This window comes from Sinocyclocheilus rhinocerous, unplaced genomic scaffold, assembly GCF_001515625.1.
Source record: "Sinocyclocheilus rhinocerous isolate Xijiao unplaced genomic scaffold, SAMN03320098_v1.1 scaffold470, whole genome shotgun sequence".
Taxonomy (NCBI): Eukaryota; Metazoa; Chordata; class Actinopteri; order Cypriniformes; family Cyprinidae; genus Sinocyclocheilus; species Sinocyclocheilus rhinocerous.
The window spans coordinates 864,526-891,337 of NW_015637537.1; the positions used below are offsets into that span (position 1 = coordinate 864,526).

The 26,812-nt window shown below is 36.3% G+C and overlaps 1 protein-coding gene across 5 annotated transcripts; it reads right to left on the bottom strand.

The window, feature by feature from the left end:
* Window positions 1-1,711: 1,711 nt before the first annotated feature.
* Window positions 1,712-26,812, bottom strand: LOC107748965 (mitofusin-2-like). 5 transcript variants are annotated; one of them, XM_016563998.1, is made up of 18 exons: window positions 26,614-26,812; window positions 21,411-21,589; window positions 19,894-20,029; window positions 19,586-19,748; window positions 16,306-16,430; window positions 15,819-15,927; window positions 15,478-15,585; window positions 14,769-14,922; window positions 12,538-12,605; window positions 11,334-11,455; window positions 10,192-10,318; window positions 9,450-9,554; window positions 8,260-8,362; window positions 7,953-8,173; window positions 6,589-6,744; window positions 6,223-6,419; window positions 4,034-4,168; window positions 1,712-2,700 (listed from the first exon to the last, which is right to left on the bottom strand). In XM_016563998.1, exons 2-18 carry the CDS (start codon window positions 21,583-21,585, stop codon window positions 2,631-2,633), a joined length of 2,274 nt encoding a protein of 757 aa, XP_016419484.1. In that variant the 5' UTR covers window positions 21,586-21,589; window positions 26,614-26,812; the 3' UTR covers window positions 1,712-2,630. The 5 variants fall into 5 exon arrangements, with proteins under 5 accessions (XP_016419484.1, XP_016419483.1, XP_016419486.1 ...); XM_016563997.1 differs by lacking the exon at window positions 26,614-26,812 and adding an exon at window positions 26,060-26,403; XM_016564000.1 differs by lacking the exon at window positions 26,614-26,812 and adding an exon at window positions 25,225-25,449.

Sequence of the window (26,812 nt, forward strand, 5' to 3'; positions counted from 1 at the left end):
GGTAGATTCTTATCTATGACCATATTTACACAATTAAAAAATTATAACAACAGTAGGCCTAGTGTAGGTCTAAACTTGAAAGGTATTGCACATAACTGTATTGAAATCAATCGTCTACTGTGATCTACAACAAACAAATGACCCCATTTTTAAAGATTTACTCAGTACACTTTTAATAAGCATATTAGCATTGCACATGTACCTGATTCGTAAAACGTTGAGCTCTTCCAATGTGAAATGTGATGCTGTGTCGCCCTCTTTTGGTAAAACAGTTCAGAGTCATTAACATGAGCAAATTCACCGCTAGACCCCACTCAACTCTTTACGTGACATACACACGCTTCAGCAAACTCTGTTATTAGATAGCCATTTTCACATGCGTTTGGATATTTTATTTTTAGTTTAGTAGTAGCAGAAGTAGTAGCCTAGTTGTAGTAGTAGCCTAAAGACTATTGCGATTTGTGAAAGAAAAAAATAATCGGACGTTAAAATGGAGCTTTTAAAAAGTGTTCACAGTAAAAGCCCACACTTTTGAGTGGTCTGGTGTTAAAAGCAGCTTTTCGAGCTACGCTAATTTAAAGTTGGTCCTTTTCAGAAAGACTAAAACTAAGGTGGGAAAGAGCACACGATGGTTTTAGACTGAGAGGGACTGAATATTATGGCCTGTTGTGCTTCAGTGACACTCTGAGTAGCCAAAAACATGATTGAGCTGCTAATTTAGCTGTTATGGGCTCTTTCCGGCCATGACGCTAATGATAATTAACATGCAAATGAGCTCAGGGATGTGAGGTGGGGGCAGCAGAGCTCTGTTCATTAAAGCCTTAATTACTGTTTGAAAACTGAAACATCAGGGTTATAAATGGAGGTTTTTCATGTAATGGCTCCGATAATAATTAGGGCTTGAACATGCTCTTATAACTGCTGTTTTGGACGTTACTTCCGGGTCTTATTGGATGGACAGCAGCTCCAAACTTTGGCTTTCCTCACCAATTACACTTCTGTGTCTAACACGTTTAAAAACTAATAAAGTGTGTAAAAATTGTTCTTTATACTTGTCAAAGGAACTACATTATCTCTGCCCAACAGACACACTTTGAGTACCCCAAATATTCAGTCTAAACTTTTTTTTTCTCCCTCCAAAATGTGTTTAAATTGCCGAAGTCTCCAAAATAGTTTGATTAATTAAAAGAACAAACTGAAACTTTCAGCCTTGGCATATTAATGTCCAAGTTAAAGGACCTTTAATTAGTTTCCTTTAATTAAGTAGTACATTAAAATGTAGTGTGCCTGTCAGAAAGTGAAGTAATTGTACCATTATCATAATGCATGATCATGGATCTTAATTTCATAATATGCATCAACAGCCAATAGCAAATCCACTAGGGGTGAAAAAACTAAAAACTCAGTAATCTCAAATTACTCAATTATATTTATATATTTTATATTATATCCCTTATATATCCAGTACTGTGGGATCCTTGACTTCAACTATTAATGGGCATCATTGCCATTCATTAAAAAATGTTGGGTCGGGGGTTTTTTTAAAGGAAAGTGAAGATATATTTGCCCCAAGTAAACAAAAATTGCAAGGACTTTTTTTTTTTTTGATGTGTGCATGTGTCTATTAAAAGAATGAAACGGCAACTCATGCTTTGTAAGAAAGAAAAACTGACATTTAGCTTCGCCTTTACAGAGACAAATCAAGCTATCATTCATTTTTCAACAGTGTCACTTTATTATTTAATCTAACAGTAATAGTGAATGACAATAAATTACAACGGTCTGCATGCTCATCTATATACATCACTGCTGACAGGTCACTGTACCTTTCTCTTTCTAATGGATCTTCTGGAAACAAATGCAAAAAAGCAGCAAAATATAAAGTGCACATCACAAGCGCTTCTCCCGATGACGTTCTTCAACACTTGGCACACGTCATAATCCAAACGAAACAGGTTAGCATACACTAGATCAGGTTAGTAATGCATCACACACATTTACAGTCCGATTACATTTCAGATGTGGATGACAGCATTGGAATACATGTACCATGCAATTATATGCATAACTGGCATCCAGGTTTACATAAATCTGGTTTTCCTATCCAATTCATACATAAATAATATTATATTAATGTTCATTTGTCCCATGTGGAAACTAAACAAATGATTAGCAGTAAAACAGTGCAGGAATGGGGGACAAAAAACTGAAGAGGCACTAAAAAATATTGCTGGTTTAATTCAAAACGGTAAGATTTTTAATGTTGCCAGATCAACAGCACGCCGTCAAAGCCTATTTATAAGGCATCTCACTTTTTGCAACTTGCTGTGGCATACTAACAAATCTCTACGGGAATCTATATAACAGAGGCCAAGCACTTGACATGACCTCTTAACTCAAGAATAAATCATTATTAAATACAAAAGAAACAAGGTGTACAAAACAAAAGAAAGCTCTCTTCAAAGTGGCACGACACTGTAGTCTCAAATGCAAAAAAAACAAAAACAAAATACTGATAGAAAAAAAAAAAAGCAATACGTGATGAGCAATATTTGGTGAGCTCAAATAAATGGCTGAAAGCATGGCTAAGTGCAGTAGATATTAAAAGCTCGTAGTGTTCAGACGGATCTCTATCGACCCTGTTGAAGGTACTGCTGGGTAAACATGTTGAGTTCACTGTCCAGCCAGCCAGCTTTATTCCTGTAGCAACCGTAAAACATGTAGTTAGCATTTTTAATATTTGTCAACTTTCAGTTAACAAAATAAAATGAACAAACACTGTGAATATAATGCAATTATTTTAATGTGCTTTTTTATTTTCAAAGGCCAGTGAACTAGTTTTACCCCTGCTAACTTGCGAGATATCTAAATAGCGTCTCTCATTTGAACCACAGAGGCAAAAAAAAAATTAAGACGAATTTCTGCAAATCAGTTCAATGATTTATTTGCAGCATGTCTAAAATTTTCAAAACATAGATGCAAGTAAATATTGATATTTATTAGTATGTATATACTGGTGCGTTTGTAAATAAAAATGTTTAGATACAGTTGTTAAAACATGTCTTTTTTGCATTCTTTTATTTCTGTTTAGTTGAAACGGATCTGATTGCAAGAAAGAACGAAATCCTACATTTTTAGTCCATTTACATTTTAAAAATGTGGGGTTTGTAAGAAGTCTTTTATGTTCACCAAAGCTGTATTCATTTATTCAAAAACAGAGTAAAAACTTAATTCAACTTCATTTAATATATTTTAAAATGTAATTTATTCCTTTGATAACAAAGCTGAATTTTCAGCATCATTACTACAGATTTTCAGGATTTCTTTGATAAATATAAACTTCAAAAGAACAGCATTTATTTGAATAGAAATATTTGTGACATTATAAATGTCTTTAGTATCACTTTTGAACAATTTAATGCATCCTATCTGAAAGCTAAAAGCTTTTACTGACCCAAAGCTTTAAACTGTAGTGTATATATGTGACCCTGAAGCACAAAACCAGTCTTAAGTCGCTGGGGTATATTTGTAGCAACAGCCAAAAATACATTGTATGGGTCAAAATTATCGATTTTTATTTGATGCCAAAAATCATTAGGATATTAAGTAACGATCTTGTTCCATGAAGATATTTTGTAAATGTCCTACTGTAAATATATAAAAACTTAATTTTTGATTAGTAATATGCATTGCTAAGAACTTCATTTGGACAACTTTAAAGGCGATTTTCTCAATATTTTGATTTTTTTGCACCCTCAGATTCCAGATCTTCAAATAGTTGTATCTCGGCCAAATATTGTCCTATCCTAACAAACCATACATCAATGGAAAGCTTATTTATTCAGCTGTCAGATGATATATTCATCTCAATTTTGAAAAATTTACCCTTATGACTGGTTTTGTGGTTCAGGGTCACATTTCGTGTACTATTCCTGAACAAGACAACATATAAACGGACTGCAACTAAACAGCAAATGCACAATCAAACATGATCTCTCCAGTCATATGATGATGTGATATCACAGACTCTCACCTGAGCAGCTTGGCTTTACTCTGCAGGCCGTCCAACTGGTCGATCTTGCTGTTCAAATCCCGAATTTCGTCCTCCAGCTGCTGTCTGGTCACGTCCACCTGCTGACAGAGCTGAGAGAAGGTGCCAGCCAGCTCCCTGAGACAAACAAACAGTGATTTAGAAGGAAGCAGGGCTGGATTCAACAATGTTTGAAAAACACAACTACAGAAATCAAATCTCTCATAACATACACGTCATATATTTCCTTTCTCCACTAGAGAGCAGTAGTGGTGTTCAGGTCACAGTGCTCATATAAAGTCTGAATGACAACAACATTTGCATTAAAGTCCAGATTAACTCTAGTTCTATCAAACGACCTACACTCTGGATTATACTGGATTAAGAGGCTTCGTATGATGTGAAACTAGCTTACATGATGTGATTTGTTTGTTTGATGGATATACACTACCATTCAAAAGTTTGGGGCCGTTTTTGTTTTTTCAAAAGAAATTAGTACTTTTATCCAAAAAACACATTAAACTGACCAAAAGTAACAGTAAAGACTTCTACGATGCTACAAAAGTGTTCTATCTCAAATAAATGCTGTTCTTTTGAACTTCTGTTCATCCAAGAATCCAGTAACACTTTACAGTGTTTAAGGTTTCATTTGTTAACATTAGTTTAACTACATTAGTTAACATGAACTAATGATTCAAATCATTTATTAATCTCAGTTCATAATAACTGCAACATTTACTAAAACATTTTTAATACATTATCCCAAGTTGTATCTGTTAATATTAATTAATGGACCTGAGGCTAACATGAACTAACAGTGAACGGTTGTACTTTGTAAAGTTGTAAGGATTATTAAATACGATAACGATGTATTTACTCAATGTTAGTTCACATTAATGCATTAATTAATGTCAACTAAGGAAGCTTATTGTGAAGTGTTGCCAAGAATCATGTAAAAATGTATCACAATGGGTTTCCACAAAAATATGAAGTCAATTGAGGAGGCTTGCTGCTTGCACCACCCCCCACCGTCGTTTTGATTTTTTCATAGTAATAAAAATCATTTAACTGAGTTAGAGAACAGACACTACAGTTAAAACTGAACGCAAGGAGAGTGAGTCGAGCTGACTGACAAGAAGAGCGAGGTGAGACAGTGAAGAGTTTGGCGGAAGAGTTTCAAAACAAAAAGCAAAAGCGCCCGTTTTAAAAATATTTTGGATTTTGAAAAGCCTGTTGACGTCTGCCGTTTATCTAAGGTGATTTTGAAAGGTGTTTTTAAACATTCGTTTCTTATTTGTTTTGTTCCACAGTGTTTGCTGATTTTTTTTTTTATTTAAACTTTGTGTAATGTATATATTTTATTTTACATCAAGGTGTAGGCGATGCCGTGCCTCCAAGCTTTCTTATACGTTTTGCTAATAAACGTTCTCTGTTTTATTTGGTTCCAGTGTTTAGGCTACTGATTTTCAGTTTTGTATAGGCTACCTATTTAAACTTTGTGCAAGTTATTTGTTATTTTATATTCGGTATATAGCATGGTGTATTTTTATTTGTTTGTTAATAAAAGCCCTATGATTAATATATAGGCTAAGTGTGTTTGATGTTGTTGCTTGAACTGAATTCAAGCAGTTGACGGCGAATTGGCACTAATTTGAAAGTGAAAGTAAAATGCGCACGGCGCTATTTAAAAGTGAAGGAAAGCGAGGAAAAGATACACGGTGATACCGTGATTATCGGTGTTGTCACAAGTCGGTTAACCGGTGGGAAAATTTCCTCACCGTCACAACCCTACAATTGAGCAGTAAATCAGCATATTATACTGAATTCTGAAGGATCATGTGACACTGAAGACTGGAGTAATGATGCTGAAAATTCAGCTTTGCATCACAGTAATAAATTACATGTTTACATATATTAAAATAGAAAAGTAAAACTTTTTTTAAAATTTATAAAAATAAAAAAAATTCTTCGATCCCAATCTTTTAAACGATAATTTACAAGATGAAAGCATAATAAAATGGGAATATTCAGCTTTAGTGTTGTTCCTGAAAACCGTTTGACGGCACCAAACAAAGAGAAAGACCTTGATTTGACAACTTGAGATACACAACGTATAAAACAGACTGGATCATGTAGGATTCGGCCTGACTTTGCTACAGTTCAAGCACAGGCAGAGAGAGACTCAGACTTACTGCTGAACCTGATGGCTGCAGTTGGATCCCGTGTAGCTGACTATGAGCTGTAGCTTCTCGCTGGCGTAGTCCACAAACTGTCTTTTAAAAGCTCTCTCTTTGGCCCTTGTGGTCCAGGTGAGTCTCTCATACACATACAGCAGCCCATAGAGACCCACAGACAGAGCAATGAGCCTCCAGCCCACTGCCTTCCAGATCTGAGACACAAACACAATCACACTGCTTACATCCGGTTGATATTCCCACAGTTATGAAGACTGAAGTCATTAGATCAGGAGATGACATGATGGTGAGTAAATGAAGACAGGTGTGGAAAACATGCATTTTGGTGCATTAATAGAGATACAGTATATGCTATGTTCTTACCACTCCGCCAACGACTATAATGCCCATTGATGTCCGAGAGGTTAGTGATGCCAATCCTGTTACCATGGAAACCATAAGCTCTTCCTGGGTCATGGATCCTTGAGGGAAAGGAGGCATACTGGTGCTGACCGGAGTGATGGCCAGAGGCCTGGGAACCTGACAACACAAAACACGCACTTGATCAGTCAGGACCCAACACAGGACGCAGGGCCCTATCATCTCCACAATGTGGAAAACGTGGACGAAATCATGGAATCCAGTCATAAAAATTACATTTACAGTATAAAGTGGAGCGTCACAGAATCTGGCAAATTCTGCAAGCAGGGCTGTACACTTATTCAAATGGAGACATGGACTAGTGTCTGTGTGAGTAAGTGTCACAGTGTCAGCTACTACACACGTGACCACTATAGTCTCAATATATGAGGACTTTCTTGAACTTCAAGTGTGACAGAAATATATATGAGTGGGGAAAATCGTTTTACTTTTTACTATTGCGTGTTTTTTTTCATGATGTAGATTTTTTTTAAATTCTAGAATCAATACTAATTCATATTTGTTTATTGATTATATTTTTTTCTTCCATGTTTTAATGGCCTGTGTATAGCACTATGTTCGGCAAAAAATAAAATGAATTTTGATAACATTTTAAAAGGTTAATTCAATTGTTAATGTTTTATGCTTAATGTTTTGTATTAAATGCAAATTTACACAATTTCTGAAAAAAAGTAAATCTCATAGTGCCATATTATTGGAAAAATCGTAATACATTATTAAATGTTTAAAAATGTATGAATTCAATAAATTAGCCATGCCTTTTCATTAATAAAATTTAACAGACCATTAAAACAGAATCCAGAAAAATTACAATACAGAAAACAGAAAAGGAAAATAAAACCAAATTCAAGATCAAAGAAAACTTAATTTTAGTAGCCCCTAAAAATGCTGTAATAAATGGTTGATTATTAAAATATTATATTTAAATAATAAATAATACATTTAAAATTATTAAATTTTAATGAAAATCTTTAATAAATAGTTGTTCAATTGTTTATTTACATAATTTCAATTTATTAGACATGCTTTTTTTATTTACTAAAATTAAATTTAGCCATTAAAACGGAATCCAGAAAAATTTAAAACTGAGAAAAACTCAATCAGATTTCATAGAGCCCTAAAGTTGCTTTAGATCAGGGGTGTCCCATCCTGCTTCTGGAGGGCCAGTGTCCTGCAGAGTTTAGCTCCAAACCCAATCACACTCACCTGAAACAAGGTAATCAAGGTCTTCAGAATCTTCTAAGTTAGAGCTAAACTCTGCAGGACCTTGGCCTTGTAAATAAAAGTCCTCAACTGACATGCGCTACCTGGTCATTGTAGCCCATGAGAGCGCGGCGTGTGTTTTTGGGACCCAGGAAGCGGTTGACCAGCATGGTCCAGCCCAGGGAGAAGTGGAAGCCGATGTCTTCCTGAAAGTCGCTGCAGAGTTTGTCACAGTTGAGGTCGTAGCTGAGGGCGAAGCACTGTCTGGGCACCATCTTATCCACCTGCTCTCGAATCCCGATGGGCAGCAGGGGCTTCAGGCCCTCTGGAACGATCAGAAGCGTCTCTTTAAGCTGCTGCTCTTACTGGTGTGAGCTGTATGAAAACTCACCGTATGAGAGAGATACTGACCTATCATTTCAGTCTGTGTGGTTTGCAGCGCTGCAGTTATCGCACTGGAGCACCTCTCAGACATATTCCTGCCGAGACCGTCCTCTATATGCTTGTGCAGCTCCTGAAATCAATCATTCAATCCTCATTATAACATGACACAAAAGATATTTCTTTTTCATCTATTACCGCTTCCAAAGATTACACATTAACCTATGATTAAATGCTGTTAAATGAATTTAATGCATTTAAATATATACATATACACACTACCAGTCAAACGTTTTTGAACAGTAAGATTCAGTAAGATTTTTAATGTTTTTAAAGAATTCTCTTCTGCTCACCAAGCCTGCATTTATTTGATCCAAAATACAGCAAATGCAGTAATATTGTGAAATATTTTTACTATTTAAAATAACTGCTTTCTATTTGAATATATTTAAAAATGTAATTTATTTCTGTGATCAAAGCTACATTTTCAGCATCATTAGTTCAGTCTTCAGTGTCACATCATCCTTCAGAAATCATTCTAATATGCTGACATGCTGTTCAAGAAACATTTATTGTTATATATATATATAACTAAAAGATATTTGGTTTATTCTTGATACAGCCCTGTGTAAAACTGAAAGTTAACCAGATAAAGGGCAAGGGCATAGATGAGATCACGTGATGTTAGTGGGCAGCTGGGGACATTCCTTGTGGAGAGTTGCATGTTGCCACTAAACATTAAACAACAGTTGATGAAAGATTATAAAAATAAAGAGGAGAAGACATGGGCGGGTGATTGGAGGAAGACCAATTCAAGTCCAACTCACGTTCTTGTACACTTTGAGCACCACTTGTGAAGGATGAAAGTCCAAGTGGAAGTCGTCCACGAGCACAGCCAGTCTCCGGATCTCCTCTGCCATAGCGTTAGACACCTATACATTGACATGCTGTTCAAGAAACATTTATTGTTATATATATATATAACTAAAAGATATTTGGTTTATTCTTGATACAGCCCTGTGTAAAACTGAAAGTTAACCAGATAAAGGGCAAGGGCATAGATGAGATCACGTGATGTTAGTGGGCAGCTGGGGACATTCCTTGTGGAGAGTTGCATGTTGCCACTAAACATTAAACAACAGTTGATGAAAGATTATAAAAATAAAGAGGAGAAGACATGGGCGGGTGATTGGAGGAAGACCAATTCAAGTCCAACTCACGTTCTTGTACACTTTGAGCACCACTTGTGAAGGATGAAAGTCCAAGTGGAAGTCGTCCACGAGCACAGCCAGTCTCCGGATCTCCTCTGCCATAGCGTTAGACACCTATACATGCAGACGAACAGGATGAAACATGGAAACACACTCATAAGACAGAGTTTTAGAGTGTTTGGAACTTAAATTGAAAATTAAAGTCGCTAAAGACTTAAAATCCCTACTTGTTTCAATAATCAGGTTTTCTAGAATACCCATTACCATGAAGTAATGCCTTAAAAGTGTGACATTATTCATTTGCGTTCACATTTAAAACTTAAAAGAGCTAAAACAAAAGATAAAAGACCTAACAAAAAATATAAAAAAAGACCAAGAGAGAAAAATTTTATCTTTATCCAGTAGTCTTAAAAACTGTATTAGCATTTCTACCAATTTCAAAAGGAAATTACCATCTTTAAACTTGTAAAAGAAAAACACATCCATAAACAACTAGAGAAAGGACATCTCTTTAATATACAACAGTAGACTCAGCGGCTTCATATGATGTCCCCAAAAAGAAAGTGTGACATTATGAATGTTTACATAAACTGTTAAATTTCAGTCAAACTAAAATAACAATTCTTCTTTCAAAATGTCATGTATGTGCTTTAGTCCAGCTAAAATGGCACCAACCTGATTTTTGCGAAACTGGACTAAAGTCCAAAGTATTTTTACGTATATTATACTGAAAACGACAAGTGAGCCTCACCTGTTTCTCCACCTCCTCTGTGATCTTCTTGATTTTGCTCTTGCAGTCCAGAGTGAGCAGATCCAACTGTTTATCAATGAACTCCAGCCTGTCCTCCCTCTCCTCTTTCATCTCTAAACAATGAATCCTGAACAACACAAAAATCATCAATCGAAATATTCACTTCAGTCTATGCACAGTCGGCTATCCGTCAAATATAAAAATCCAGATTATTTTTAATAAAGCTGATCTAAGACTGTTAGCTTAATATGATTCCTAATCACTGTGTCCTAACCATGTGTGATGCAAGAAGAAGCTGAACACGATTTTGAAGATCGCTTGGTTTTGTGCAGGCATGTTGGGCATCCTTATACATACTGAAAACACAATGGATTAAATATTTGGACTAATGGACTAAAATATTCTGCAGTTTACAAATATGGCTGAGGAATGTGACACTGAAGACTGGAGTAATGGCTGCTGAAAATTCAGCTTTGCCACAGTTTTTTTTTTTCATATATATTAAAAAATAACACAATGAATTCAAATTGTAATACTACTACTAATTATTATTAATAATGTAATACAGTAATTACTGTTTAACTGTATTTCGATCAAACAAATGCATCCTTGGTGAAAAATAAATAAATAATTCCAACTTTTGAACAGCAGTGCTTTTAATACAAAATATTTTACTTATTTGTATGCACAAATATATCAGTATATAGTCATAAAAATCTATATGATTATATACACATAGAATTTCCTTTGATTTAAATAATTCACCCAGTTGATTTGAAACAAGATATCTCAAATGAAAAATGAACTGAACTTAACTCAAACATTGTTTTTGCTACTAAATTTTAAATTAGTTGCTATTGAAATATATTTGTCTTAACAATCTGATAGTTGTGGACTGCGAGACAAGAAAGGATCACAAAACCAGTCTAACAGGATGTTTTTAAGATCCAGAAAACCATGCACAATTACACTGTTAATTTTATATTGCTAGCAAATACGTCGAAGTTATTATCCCTAATTCCAACATTTGACTATTTCTATCTCCTCCTCAGACTGTAACAGCACAGTCAGGTGGATCACCAGTGGATCAGTGTTCAGTGTGATGGATTACCGCTAAGAAAAGCAGGTGTCTTTGTGCTCACCTCTGCTCTTGAGCTGCAATGTGCACAGAGTCCATTATCAGACGCAGAGCTTCAGAAATCTGCTTGGCCCTCATCGTGTGCTGCTCGAACTTAGTCTTCACTGCTGACTGCGAGATGCACTCCTATAAGAACACACGTATATGAGAGTCAGACACACACACCGACGCATTTAAACTATGCTGGGCAACGATTAAATAAAAAAAATTTTATCGTGATTAATCGCATGATTTTTCTGCAATTAATCGCAATTAATCGCATTATGTGCAAAATTCAATAATGAATTCAAAAGTACTGTATTGCGCACTTTTATTTTAAAAGTACTGCTGTATGAACAAAAGTGCAATAACATTTGGTTTGCAAACACTTTAAACAAATAAGGTGCTTTTTACAGCAGTATTCCCTTTACATAATAGCAGTTAAAATATTTATTGAAAATCTCAACTTAAACATTAATGTAATCAAATTAAAATCTCCTTTTCATATAACTCGTGTATTCTTGTGATGATGCGTATTGACACCATGTCTACACCGGACGCAAGTGGTGCGGCGCAACTAAATACTATAGAACCCATTATAATCAGTGATGCTGATTATACACTGTCTACACTGGATGCGGCGCGGCCGGCACTACAAATCATACGTGCCGTCATTCATTGTGATCCTATACAACGGATGCGACAGTTGTCGCGCCGCAACAGCTAAAGTCTGTCTACAAGTCCGTCATAGATAGAATGAGGCAGCAGTTTACTGTCGGGGATTTATCATGCAACTGTCGCATCCATTGTATAGGATCGCAATGAATGACGGCACGTATGATTTGTCGTGTCTCGCCGCATCCAGTGTAGACAGCATCACTGATTATAATGGGTTCTATAGTATTTTGTTGCGCCGCACCACGCCGCTCGCGTCCGGTGTAGACACGGTGCTAGGCCCACCCCAAATGCTCAGTTGGTTGACACACATGATGACGTCCATCCCAAACCAGTACTGATCAACATCCCACCCCTCCTGTGACCCATGGTTTGTCTGTATTTGTATTCAGAGCCAGTGAGCAACGGACTTTCAAAATAATAATAATAAAAACTGCGTTAATGCGCGATAAAACAATTGTCGGCGTTAATTAATGCGTTAACGTGATAATAACGCATTAACTTGCCCAGCCCTAATTTAAACCAATGACAGTCTCAAACCCCACAACACTCACCTCAAACCGTCTTTCAAAATTCTGAAACTCAAACATTCTCGCTTGAAAACCTTCAGCCAGAGCACCACCTGAAATCCAAAAACAACCTCTTTACAGGGGTCATGTCAGGGAAAAGAGGAAAAATAAGAGTTTGATGTTTAACATAAACTACATTTCACAATGTTCGCATAACCATATGAAAGAATATTTAACTTAAGATGATGCTGTAATGCGGGGTTTCCGAAATGGTTTTGTGAGGGAACTGCAGAGTGTTTGTGAGTTAATGAAAAACTAATAATTAAATATATTGTAATATTAAAATCAGTAAACAAAAATAATAAGAAAAAAACTGAAATTGCGATATAACTTACATATAAGTACAATTATCAAATCAAATGCTGCCATTTAATTAAGCCCACAGTCTGTTGCACTTAGGGATATGCTAGTATCAAATGTTCATGTTGCGATTAATTGCTAATGCTTTTATCACAGTATACGGTTATTTTCACGATATTGAAATTTAGTTGCAAAAAAGTGTTGTCATAATACAGTATAACCGGTTTAATAACTTTTTTCTAATAACAAAAACAACTGAACATTTAAATACAATAAAACAATAGACAAAAAATTTATAAAGTTAAAAATTTTACACAGTGCCATCTGCTGTCAGAGAGTGAATGTGCTTTCATTCACAGCGTCTCTCACGCGCTCCGCCATGCGCTTCTCACCCGTGCTTGTTTACATCAGAGTGCGCACGCGTCTTTAACGCAGCATACAGCAGTTTTGTGCATTGTGACCAGTTGATGGGAAAAGTATTCTTAAAATGCATTCAAAATTCTGAATAATTTATAATAAATAATTATTCTCGGTATTTTGAAGTGCTCACGATAACGTGCATATTCATTATCGTGATATATCTCATTACCGAATACCGGCACATGCACTGCGTGTTTCAGAGTGAAGCGCAGCACTGTGCTCATGTGAGCATCTCATGATCCGGTGTTTTCAGCATCTCAGAGTGGCTCTGTTTACAGTAAACGCAGTGAACTTCATCTTTGCATGTACTGAATTGAACATGCATTTGGGAATGCAATGTACACTAGAATCACTTTACTTCCACATTCACATAATTTTCAACATTTTCGTGGACAAAAGTTTGCAGCATTCCTCCAATGTTCCACCATAATGAAAGCTTGAATTTGAAACGTGAATAGCATTTGAAAAGGTTTTGAAAAGTACTTATTACCACATATTCATTTTTTAGTTTACAATACAATTGTAACTTACAACATTGTTTTATATATATATATATATATATATATATATATATATATATATATAAGTTGTAAGTTACAATTGTATTGTAAACTAAAAAATGAATATGTGGTAATAAGTACTTTTCAAAACCTTTTCAAATGCTATTCACGTTTCAAATTCAAGCTTTCATTATGGTGGAACATTGGAGGAATGCTGCAAACTTTTGTCCACGAAAATGTTGAAAATTATGTGAATGTGGAAGTAAAGTGATTCTAGTGTACATTGCATTCCCAAATGCATGTTCAATTCAGTACATGCAAAGATGAAGTTCACTGCGTTTACTGTAAACAGAGCCACTCTGAGATGCTGAAAACACCGGATCATGAGATGCTCACATGAGCACAGTGCTGCGCTTCACTCTGAAACACGCAGTGCATGTGCCGGTATTCGGTAATGAGATATATCACGATAATGAATATGCACGTTATCGTGAGCACTTCAAAATACCGAGAATAATTATTTATTATAAATTATTCAGAATTTTGAATGTTAAACTTAAAACTAAAAATAGTAATATTATTATATTGTTAATATTAGAATAATAACAATAACTATTATTATTATAAAAAATTAATTGGGTTCCTAAAAACATCAGTGTGAATGTAATGTGGACTGGCACAAAACAACTACAAAGAGGTCTGGGTCCATTTAAAAGTCCAGTTACAAAGTGAAATGTTTATTATTATATGACAAAATAATTGCAATACTGTAACATTTTATTGGCCTGGCAAATGATCATTTTAAAATAAAAACAATTAAAATAAAATACATTTTATCTGTTTACTTGCATGTCACCATAATCAGAAACCCATGAACATGAGTATGTGTTGTTAACATATAGAAATATTAAGTTACATACTTAAGTAAATATTTTACGTCTAAGGGGTTCAGCTGACAAGAAAAAGTTTGTGAACCCCTGATGTAAATGTATCTACCTGCTTCAGGCATTCCCTGGGCTTTCTGGACACGCGCCTGAAGAGCTTCTTTAGCAGAGACGAAGAAGATCCGGTCGCTGGCCTGAGCGCGATCCACCACCCGCAGCTCATCCACTAAAAAACTAGTGCAGCGGTCCATGTGCTGCCGTCTCACCTGACAAACACACGTTACATTATAACAGTGCAACAACACCATGCATCATGCACCTTGGTTTCAAAAAGGTCACTAAAAGATCTAATTTGGTCACACTTTAATTAAGGAACCAATACTCAACATTAACTAACTACTTTTGCCTCAAACTCCTAATTGCTGCTTATATTTAGTAAGGTAGTTGTTAAGTTCAGGTATGAGGCAGGAGAAAGGGATCTAAACTATGCTCATGCAGAATAAGGCATTTGTATGTGATTTATAAGTAATAATAAATGGCCAATATGCTAGTAATATGCATGCTAATAAAGAAAAAAAAACTAGTTAATAGTGAGAATTGGTCCCTTTACTAAAGTGTTACTCCAATTTGTTTACTTGACTTTATTTGTAAATCAGACAAAAACAATTCTTAAAGTTTCACCTCATCCTGAATTTTGTGTAAAATAAAGAAACGTGCTTACAGTATTCGGTTTAACTACCAGGGATGTTAATGATTTAAAATGCATCTCAGGGTGGTGAGACTCATAGTATGTGTTGTTTGTTGTGTCATGTATGTCACACCTCTTCCATGTACTCGGGCTCGTTGGCGGAGGCGTCCCAGCGGTTGTTCAGGATGAAGATATTGGGGCTGGAGAGGCGCTCGTTCACTTTGTGAAAGAATGACTTTTCCTTTAAGAGAGCAGAGGGGAGACGTGTTTTAATAAGCTGACACAAGTGAGGTCACATGACAACTGTGCACTCTAAAATGAGTGAAACCTCAAAAATAAAAGATCATCAAAATTCTTTAACTTTAAAGAAATGAGTGCCCATAATGCTGTAATATATACCAAAAACTGCATAAAGCTTCTGTTCCCACAGTCCATCAGCCCTTTTTCACAAACTGAAGTTCATATTAAACTCACTGTTTGCATTAAAGTGGACTCTGAATTCGCCACCAGCACAAAAACGTCAGCATCAAGGCAGAAGTTGTCGATCCAGCTGTCCAACTCTGTTGTGACATCGATGCCAGGGCTTAAAAAGGAAGATTTTATAAGTTTCCAAAAATAAAATATTCCTAATATGACTTCTTATGCAGTAAATTGGTCATTTAATGCAGTAAGTTTATAATGCTATTGCACTGGTATCCTTATGTCATCTTAAAGGGGTCATATGATGCTTTTTTAAAGATCATTATTTTGTGTATTTGGTGTAACAGAATATGTTGACATGCTTTAAAATTAATAAATACAAATAAACAAAAAATGCATGCAAACAAATTAATGTGCACAGAATTTATAGATCTGTAAATCAAAACAGACAGTGTGTTGAATGCAGTGTTAAAGGAGAGTGAATATTTCCTAATAGTGCAGTCAACATGTCTCCGGCCTCACAGCACGAGTGTGTGTTTACCTGTCCACAAGCACCAGGTCATCACGCAGCAGCGCACACTTCGCTTTAGGCCACATGACACACACCAGACTGCCTGCGTCCAAATCCTCATCCTGATGTAAGGCATGGGCCAACTGGTTCACCGTCTGCCAATACGCACACAAACATTAGCATTACCAAGTACTTTTAACCGGACTATTTTAAAAGTAGATTACCTGAAATCAAAGGAGTCTTATAGAAAACATGATTTTTCTTTTTATAATTAAGAGTTAGAAATAATAACAGTAATAATATTAATAACTATTGTTATTATTATTATTACTAGTGTGAATGTAATGTGAATCTGTGTCACAACTACAAAGTCATATTGTAGTTCAAATTGCAATACAAGACAAATAATTCACAACACTATCATTTTTGACTGTCGTGCAGCCCTATATATAAATAACTGTAAAATTAAAAAAAAATAAAAAATAGCTTTATTTTGATTGTTTTCATTGCAAAAATACTAAAAACAACGTATCATTTTTGACTGTCGTGCAGCCCTATATATAAATAACTGTAAAATTTAAAAAAAAATAAAAAATAGCTTTATTTTGATTGTTTTCATTGCAAAAATACTAAAAACAACAAAAATGTTTTTTTTTGTTTACTTGCATGCAATGTGACCATTAACTGCCATCAGAGAACCGTGATTATGTGAAAGTGCATGTGAAAGTGTAGTTAAATTATTGAAATATTAACTTGAAAATATTTTGTCTAAGGGCTTCGGCTGACAAAAAAAAGTTTGGGAACCCCTGACGAAACGTATCTAACCTGCTTCATGAAATTAAAACTGTTAAAACAAATTATTATCTGATGTACGCAGCAGTAGACGAACTCAGTTTACATGGAAAGAGATTAGGAGATAAAAACAGAGCTCATGTACAAACCACCTCTAGTTTTAAAGGTACTATTCTAGCCTATCAATGCTTGTATTTGAGTTGTTACAAATCTTACAAATTTGCAAACCTGTAGGTGTGAGATTTTCCATCTAAAAAAAGTGAACTGCTGGAAACCTAAATATCCACGATTGCAAGCACACACCAGAGAGTAAAGGATCAGTAATAAACCTACAAGACTTGGCGGAGGAAACCGTATGACCTTTGGCCCACTCTTAGGAATGGAGTGCATTTGCTTATGTCATCATGGAGTCAGGGTGGACGTTAATGGCCTCTTTCAGAAAGAGAGAGATCCTGGGAAAAGCATTAAGAGAACGGCTGCGTCCCACATCCTGATGAGTGCACACTTGTTCACAAGTGTCTATCAGCCAGCTGCTCTGTTCACACCGTCTGTAGGCTATATTTAGCTGCTGACCATTGTTCTGTGTGTATGCAAGTCATCAGAAGCCAGATAGAACTGCAGACAAATCCCAGACGTCAGTCACAACAGGACACCTGGCATTCTCAGGATACTTACCAAATAATAAATAAATACAAAAACAGTGATCTACAATCACTGAGACAGAATGTTTCTCATGGTGAGATCTAGAGCTGAAAAGAACAGCCAACGTTTCTAATGAATAATAACAATCATCTATAGGTCAAGCTTTTTTCATTAATCTCAGTTCTTAAATGTCTAGATGCAAGAATTAAAATAAATAAAACTGTTATGTCTTTTTATGCACACCTCTAGAAAAACTGGTAAGTACATATGTTCATTCCCAGCATTCCTCTACAGCAGACAAAGTGCTCTTAAGTGTGCATGTACATGTTTCCTCAGCCCTGTAATATATCAATGCAGAGGAAAGGTCATGAGACAAGTCCTAAATGACAAAAACGTGTGACCTTGTGACGGCTGGTAGGAAAAAGCCCCTGACTCATGTAGGTGTAATTATAGATGGGAGCACATGTACAGTCAGGCAAGATCCAGAGAGGTTCATTTAGCACCGGCAAATAGACAACATAACTTTTTGCCTTATTACTTATCACTGACATTATCTGCTCGTTATTTTCCAATTTGAACACACTGTAAGAACAAAAAAGTATGCACAATATATCAATGACAGTATCAGTATTTGCTGATAGTGGGCCATCTACATGTTTATGAATTATGTACATGGAACAATGTTTGAACAACATTTACTAATATTGCTTTAAAATATTTCATAATATTATTTTAAATATTTGTTTTAATATTTAATTTGTAGAGTAACAATATTTTATTATATATATATTTTTATTTTTTTTTACTAATATCATTAAAAGAGTGTGACAGCACAGTAACTGAAAATTAGCATTGAAACTGCATTCAGAATTGATGCGCATAGAAAAAATCTATTTTAAAGTGTAAACCTTGTTTCTAATGCACATTCTTCACACACACTGTTCTAATTTCCATTACTGAACTGTTATATACATAGTGCAAGGAGCTCTGTTCCAAAACCTAGTAAGCTAAACCCATACAGCGCTCTGAACAAGAGATTTAACTTGCTTTTATGAATTGCTTTAGAGCAGTGGTTCCCAAACCTGTCCTGGAGGACCCCCTGCCCTGCACATTTTGTATGTCTCCCTAATCAGACAAACCCAATTTACTTCTAGCAGTCTCTACTAACGAGCTGATGAGTGGAATCAGGTGTGTTGGATAAGGAAGACATACAAAAGGTGCAGGGCAGGGGGTCCTCCAGGACAGGTTTGGGGACCACTGCTTTAGAGAGTTTAACGTTAGCATGTTGTCAAGTAGGGCTGGGCGATACAGCTAAAAATCTCAACATTGTTTACATATTTTAAACAAAAACTCCAACATTTTGATTGGTACTGAGTGGGTTCACACAAACATCAATACCTCTGAAATTTGGTACCGAACAACAAGACATTTTTCGATACTTGATAGTATCAAGGCAATTTGGTCAGTGCCTAAAAAGTATCGAACTCGATACCCAGCCCTAGATGCTGCCTTAGAATTTATGACCAGCCTTCAAATCAGAAGTGTACATATGATGCCTTGACACGCTGCCTTATAGAAAGCTCACAAGGTTTTGGAAAACAGCAGCCAACCTTACAACACACGGCCACAGTCTCCTCTCATGTCAGACTAAAGAGATTACACACCCTCTTTAGCACCTACGGTGTGCAAAGCTCATTTATGGTTGCTATAGAGAGATGCACCGAGTTACACAAGAGGTCGATTTCCATTCCCAATCCCACAGCATGGACCTTATCTGACTCAACATGTCAGACACACCCAAACACACAAAAGAAAGAGGCATCCAAGATCACTTAGGAATGCCTTTATGACAATTAAGCAGGTAGTGAGCATTTACTTTAACACTCTTTCTTTCATCCGATCCCTCGGTGAGCAGGAAAGCCTCATTGCCATCGGTGCCTTCCACTCGTAGGAAGCAGTTGGTGGTGTGTCCGATTCCAGACGGCAGCACTTTGTCCCAGAGCATGGCGTTAATGACGGAGCTCTTCCCGTTACTTGTCCTGTTAACACAAATGGTGTGACTAAATCACAAATTATACTTCAAATTTATGGCAAGCGACTGAACGCCTAGCATTCACATAAACATTTAAGACAATGAACAAACTTTGCGTTGGTGCTGTGAAAGACAATACGTATGCACTGTACCTGCCAAAGAAGACCACCTTCATGTGTCTGCGGGACAGGACCTCCCCGATCCCTGCCACTTTGGACAGGTATCCTCGCACCTCCGCCACCTGCTCCTCTGTAGTGACAGGATCCAGTTCCTCATTGCTGTAGGTTTCTGTCAACAAAAGAGACCAGTTCAACTACACTTGATTTAAGTACTTCACCAACATTTGCAACATCATAATGCCTTGATATTCAAAATTAAATGCCACTACCATGATTACATCAATCTTTGTGGTCATCAGGGCATTGCTACTCAGTTGCTAAGGTGTTTTGGGTGAATGCTAGGAGGCTGGTTAGTGGTCCAAATCAAAAGAGCCAACATTCAAGTTGAGAGTAAACTTCTTCTCAACTGCTATTTTATATTTATGCAACCTCTTAAAGTTAGAATAACCTCCAACTTGTCTAAAATTGTAACGCACCTCCCAATAATCGTTTTTCAAATGATTTCCTCCTTTCAGATCCTGTACATTTTATCACAAAATACAAACAATAAATGCCGTGCCCGTTTTGCATGACAGATCGCTGTAGCAGCTTCAGTTCAAGCAGCAACACTGGTCTCTTCCGCTTTAATACAAGTTATAGCACAAAATAAACACAAATGAACATCAGAAGGTATGCTGAAAGATACAGTACAACTGTATCACTTAATGCATTTATTTTATAGTTTACAACATTAGTTGGGGGAGTTTTTTCCTTAAGAAAACTAAACTATCGGTTATCTGTATCGGCAGATATCATTCTGAATAACTGGTTATCGGCTGAGAAATTTAGTATCAGTGCATCTATCTAAAGGATTTGTCAAAAACTGCAATTTGGAACATTCTTAATAACTTCTTAGAATTTATCTTAAGAAAGACGCTTTAGAGGATTTTTGTGATTCCAGCCCCTGGTCTCTCAATATGTCTCCAGTTCCTTTCTCAATGTAAATATTTAAATGTAAATATGGTATATTTTACAGTTTTATTGCCTGTGAAGTAATAACTCAATGTTAAATCACTAAGAAAAGTAATTATAAACCTCTCCTCAACAATTTGAGGTATCATTCAGCATTGAAGTACAAATGCTTAAATTAAATATCTCAGGGTTAGAGACAGACCTGGTTTTCAGTGTAAACTCAGTAAGCTTTGGCAATTTTTGCTAAAATGTGACTGACCTCAATTAAACCTAACATGAGACCAAAATCCTTTAAGTAAAATGTTATGAGCTTATGAGCTGCCAGAGTAAATTTGTAAGACCTTGCCTAAAGAAAACCTGAGATGTTCATAGAAAAAAGCCTGACACACGATACGCTGACTAAGCCATGCTTTTCCCTGAGCCTTCAGCCGTCTCCCCGTCTATTACGTAACCTGTCTTTGCTATCTGAGCTATGCTATTCACAATCAACCAGGTTTCTCTTATCAGCTTGATGGATGAACAGCATGCAGCAGTGTGCTTTGAGCTCCTAAAACAAGGAGTGGAACAAACGAATGGCCAGGAGTAATGAAAGCAGACACCTTCTAGAAAGGCTGAACTCTCTTTGATGTAGGCACCCAGCTGTTCAAAGATGCCGTTGATCTTCTTCTTGGCGGTGACGAAGTGTTTGAGCGGGGAGGCGTTCACCTCAGCCATGAGTCGCTTGTCCTTCTTGCCGATCACACTGGTATTGGGTCGCGGGAAAACCAGAGACATCTCACTAGAAAATAAAGATGGAGATAAGTCAACAAAAAAAAAATCACAACCACAAAGCAGTTTTGAGTAGTTACCAAGGTGTTGCTAGGTTGATCAGAGTGGTTTTAACACTTTGCAAAATGGCTACGATTGTGTTCTCATTCTTCATTAGTGTCTTCCCAGTCTTCATTAGTTTACTAAACTTTCTCACATACCATCGGCATTCAGCTAGTGTTTGAATATCTCTTCAGTTCAAATTATTTATAGTGATTTATTTTTTAATTGCTTCTAATTTAGTAAATATGTAAAATAAATATAAATTTCATTGCAGCACATTTTAAGCATGTTATTTACTACAACAGTGCAATATCATATATATCAGCTTCATATCACCCTGCTCTCTAAGACATCAGGACGGCAATCAAAACAATTTATATTGCTCAACATTAAGTAAAGAAAATGAATCATGTGCATTTCAAAATCTAAATGACAGCATTTAAGGACAACTCATCTCTAATCATGTGCTGCTGCATTCAGTTTCAACTTGCATCAAATCAACAATGACATTAAAGCCCCAAGTAAAGTAACAGATTTCCTTGTTAGGAGCTGCAGGATTTAAAGTTCACAAATTCTAGCTGTTTAATCTTGTAAAGAGATGAAACAAAGGGAGAAGACATTTACAAGACCTGTTCTGCAAATGAAATACACAATACAAACACTTGCAAACCCTCTGTCTTAAACACAAACACAACACACCCTAAGAACTGCTATGAAGAAAGAAAAATAAAAAAAACATTCAGCTACGTTGTTGTCTAACTGGATTGCTCTGAGGCTGAGCTATTGTTAAGTCCCATGTGTTGATGGGAAATGCTGTGTCGCCCAAAAGAGCCGAGTGTCAACAACACATCAAAATGTGCTTACTACAGTTTCTAGAAGAGTTTGTGTGTTAGCCAAAAGGGAATTGCCTTCCCTTACTGAACTTTGACATTATTGCAATTCATTTGATAGTTACGAACAATCAATTTAAACCATTTCCCTATCTGACCATTCATTAACACCCGCCTTGAATGGACAATCACACTTTAGTCTGTCAGTTCTGCTTGAGGACACTGAACTGACACCTTTAAGAATATATTATTAATAACCGATATGGATATTACACTGTTTAAAGATATTAAATAATACATGCATGACTATCTCTACAATAAAGCTTATAGGTATAAAGAAACAATTTGAAAACCAATTTTAAAAAATGAATTGAATAAGTGTAAATTCACTTCTTGGTTCTGTTATCAATCCTATTAAGGGTATTTTTCACAAATAAAGAAGTTGTTAAAACATGAGCTAAAAGGATGTAGCCACTAACCCACAGTGCACTCCGATAATTTTGTGTGCAATGGGAATCATCTGTTCTCAAATAAATATTTACTGCTAACTTTACATATATTTGAATATATTATGACATGGTTGGAAAATGGATATATGGCACCACAAACTTTAAAATCAGTGATTTAAAGTTTTGTGCACCTGTTCTCGGCATTGTCAAAATAAAAGTCTGGCTTCTGACTCTGACTACAGAAAACGTATCGATCAATGCCGATAATTCAAAAATGCGGAATATTTGTTTGATATACCTGCATTGGTTATATATCAGTCGGTCACTAATCTAATTCTCTCTTTATTCGTGGATGCAGAAGGAGCTTAAACAGCCTCACAGTAAAACTTAATTCAGGATCATTTGGAATGTTTTAAACGATTCAAAATCCATTAGTGAGATTTCAGCAAATTTCAAACTATTTGTTTGCATATTTGAGATCAAGAAGAAGAAGAAGATCAAGAAAATGACACAGGACTAGAAATTGTGACAATATTCCTGTAAAGATTCAATAAAAACAAGAAAACAAGTCTACAAGAAAACCTCACTTGATTCAGGCCTTCATGTATTCAAAAAATTCAATTCAATTCAATAAAAAAAAAAAAAATGAGACCCACATCACTTCTTCAAACCAAGCCAAATTTGGCCATCAGTTCATGAGCATAACCTCAGCCGTACAGTACACTATTAACATTCAGCGCTGGTAATGTCAGGGTTCTTCTGAACATCTGAGTGCTATCATATTAAAGAGTCTGGAGCTGCAGTTGGTACGTGCAAGATCAAGCGTTCATGCGCTCTGGAAAGTCACCTTCACTGCACAGACTAAAAGGACAAATGCAACATCAATAATGCGTCCAGATGTCTGTCTGCACTTAAAATAAGGTAACCAGACATCAGAGGTTGACTTAACCTGATAACTTACCATCAGCGAAACCCTCTGCCATATGCCAATAATCTGGACCTCGTCAGCTGTGTGTAGAAAACAGCATTCTGCCTGTGCAGCCCAAGATATTACCAGGTTGTTTCTATTGCTTCTGAATATATATATACAGTGGGTACGGAAAGTATTCAGACCCCCTTAAATTTTTCACTCTTTGTTATATTGCAGCCATTTGCTAAAATCATTTAAGTTAATTTTTTTTCTTCATTAATGTACACACAAAACCCCATATTGACAGAAAAACACAGAATTGTTGACATCTTTGCAGATTTATTAAAAAAGAAAAACTGAAAAATGCTCAAAAAAGAACAAAAGAATCAAACCAAAAACTGTGTTAAGAAAACAAAAAAGTGCAAATTAAATGACTGTACTGACATGCATAATAATTATACTAGAATTATAGGGAAGAAAGTTTGTAAAATAGATAGATAACATAGAATGTGATGCAGCAACACACTATTTGTAACTTCATGCAAGTGCATATAAAAGCATTTGCCTGAATTACAACTAAGCCACCAAAGTCAACAAAGGGTGTTCTCTATAAATAATTGCACCATAAAAAACTGCACCATGGTAACAACAGTGTCTGCCAAACCACCACAGCTACAGGTGCTGTCTGTATACTAAAGATCTTTGCATGCCACACAAGTATGTCCTTTATCAGGCTCTTGATAAGCAGAGGAGACACTCCCATACACTCCCTTTAATATTACGCAAGCATTCTTACAAGCGCACAATTCTCAAACGTTCACACAATGTCTATTAATTATACAACATACTTTGGATATATTGCTGGTAATGATGATCTGATTGGGAGATATGCTTAGCTGAACATTATCTAAATGTTTTGAACACACACACACACACAAGTCTGGTCAGCTATCCTTGTAGGGACTCTCCATAGGCATAACGGTTTTTATACTGTACCCTATAACCCTACACCTAAACATGAAACTTTCTGCATTTTTACTTTCTCAAAAAAACTCATTCTGTATGATTTATAAGCTTTTGTACCTCAATTTAGGTCCCCACCATGACACGAGTCCCCATGAGTCTGTGTGTATTCAGGTTTAGGTCCCCACCAGGGTATATAAACCTGTACACACACACGTTTCAGCAGAAAACAACTGTTTAAACAGAAATAAAAAAAGACAGGTTACTGATAAAACAACACAGTCTTACCTGACAATGTGTGTGGGAGCTTGTATAAAATAGAGAAGATCAATAAGCCCTATCAGCTGCCCAGCATTTGCCTTTTCAGTGACCGATCACATACACTGATCGCGGTAAACTCAAAGCAGAGTCTTGATCAAATGTAATCATCGTTTTATCACCCATAACACACACTGATATCAGAGTCACGACTTCCACGAGACCAATGTCACTGACAGCAGCCAGGCGTCCTCTCCTCCGCCGGGTTAAACGAGTCTAAGCGAGTGAAATATCCCGAGACAAACACCAGCAGCACCTTTGGTGTCTTGAGCTCAGATTTAACAGGACCAGACAGACAGCTATCCGAGTCACAGCCTCAGCGAAGAGCACTTTCAATGTCACTGACAGCAGCGGCCGCATTCGGCTCCAATCCACGCCTCTCTGTACTACTAGACCCGTAATCACGTGACTGAATTTTACATTCAACCATTCAACAAGCCTGAACACGTAAAACATCAAATATAGTATAATAATAATATGTAGTATAGTATATATACAGTACAGTATAATAAAATATACTAATATCTAATATAAAATATATTTCAGTCGTTTTTCTAGCATCACAACCACACCACCTCACTACAAAATCCCGCCCCCTATGACATGTTAGCCAATCCCATGTGAATAATAGCGAAAGCGCAAAATGATGGACAGGGGAGGCGCGATTCTGATTGGTTAAAAAAAGCGGGCCACTCCCCATTGACTCTCTCTTGCTGTTTATAGAGACTGGCTGTCATAGAGACGTGATATCTTTATGTATATATATATATATATATATGTATTAACTGGATCAGACAGACCGGGCTAGTGATGTATTCCTACTCCTATCTCCTTTTACTTATCTAACGTTGAAAACGTTCAAATATTCCTAAGAAACTGAAGAAGACACGGTGAAATTATAAACCTCACATGCACAGCAATAGTTTTTAATATTCGTTATTGTATATTTTATAATAAAATGTGTTTACCAGCAAGGACGGAGTGATTATATCTTAAAACAGTCCTCAAGCATGTTGATCCAGCGATGTCCTCGTAATTAACCCCAAAATCCTCTTCTGGAAGAGCTTTCTCCGAAGACAGCTGTTAACGAAGACACTGCAGGCTGAGCGAAACCGAAAGCAGATCCGCAGTAACAACGAAACAAATGTTCACGCACTGTTCATCAGACGGTTACCCATCAAACGTGCGCGTGAAAGCGGTGTTGCTAAAGACCCGTGAAAGTTAAGTTAGTCAAAAGGCTGATGTACGTTTTGTACATCAATATGATGTGTTTTTAGCCTGACGTTTAACATAAATATGCGTTTTCAACAATATATTCCTTGTTATATATATATATTAACTGGATCAGACAGACCGGGCTAGTGATGTATTCCTACTCCTATCTCCTTTTACTTATCTAACGTTGAAAACGTTCAAATATTCCTAAGAAACTGAAGAAGACACGGTGAAATTATAAACCTCACATGCACAGCAATAGTTTTTAATATTCGTTATTGTATATTTTATAATAAAATGTGTTTACCAGCAAGGACGGAGTGATTATATCTTAAAACAGTCCTCAAGCATGTTGATCCAGCGATGTCCTCGTAATTAACCCCAAAATCCTCTTCTGGAAGAGCTTTCTCCGAAGACAGCTGTTAACGAAGACACTGCAGGCTGAGCGAAACCGAAAGCAGATCCGCAGTAACAACGAAACAAATGTTCACGCACTGTTCATCAGA

Excerpts from the sequence above, each read along its gene's own strand:
- LOC107748965 (XM_016563998.1), bottom strand. The coding sequence starts at position 21,585 with ATGTCTCTGGTTTTCCCGCGACCCAATACCAGTGTGATCGGCAAGAAG. Across the intron at positions 11,456-12,537 it reads ATTTTGAAAGACGGTTTGAG|GAGTGCATCTCGCAGTCAGC; the intron begins GTGAGTGTTGTG and ends GTGTTCTTATAG. Across the intron at positions 2,701-4,033 it reads AGTAAAGCCAAGCTGCTCAG|GAATAAAGCTGGCTGGCTGG; the intron begins GTGAGAGTCTGT and ends CGGTTGCTACAG.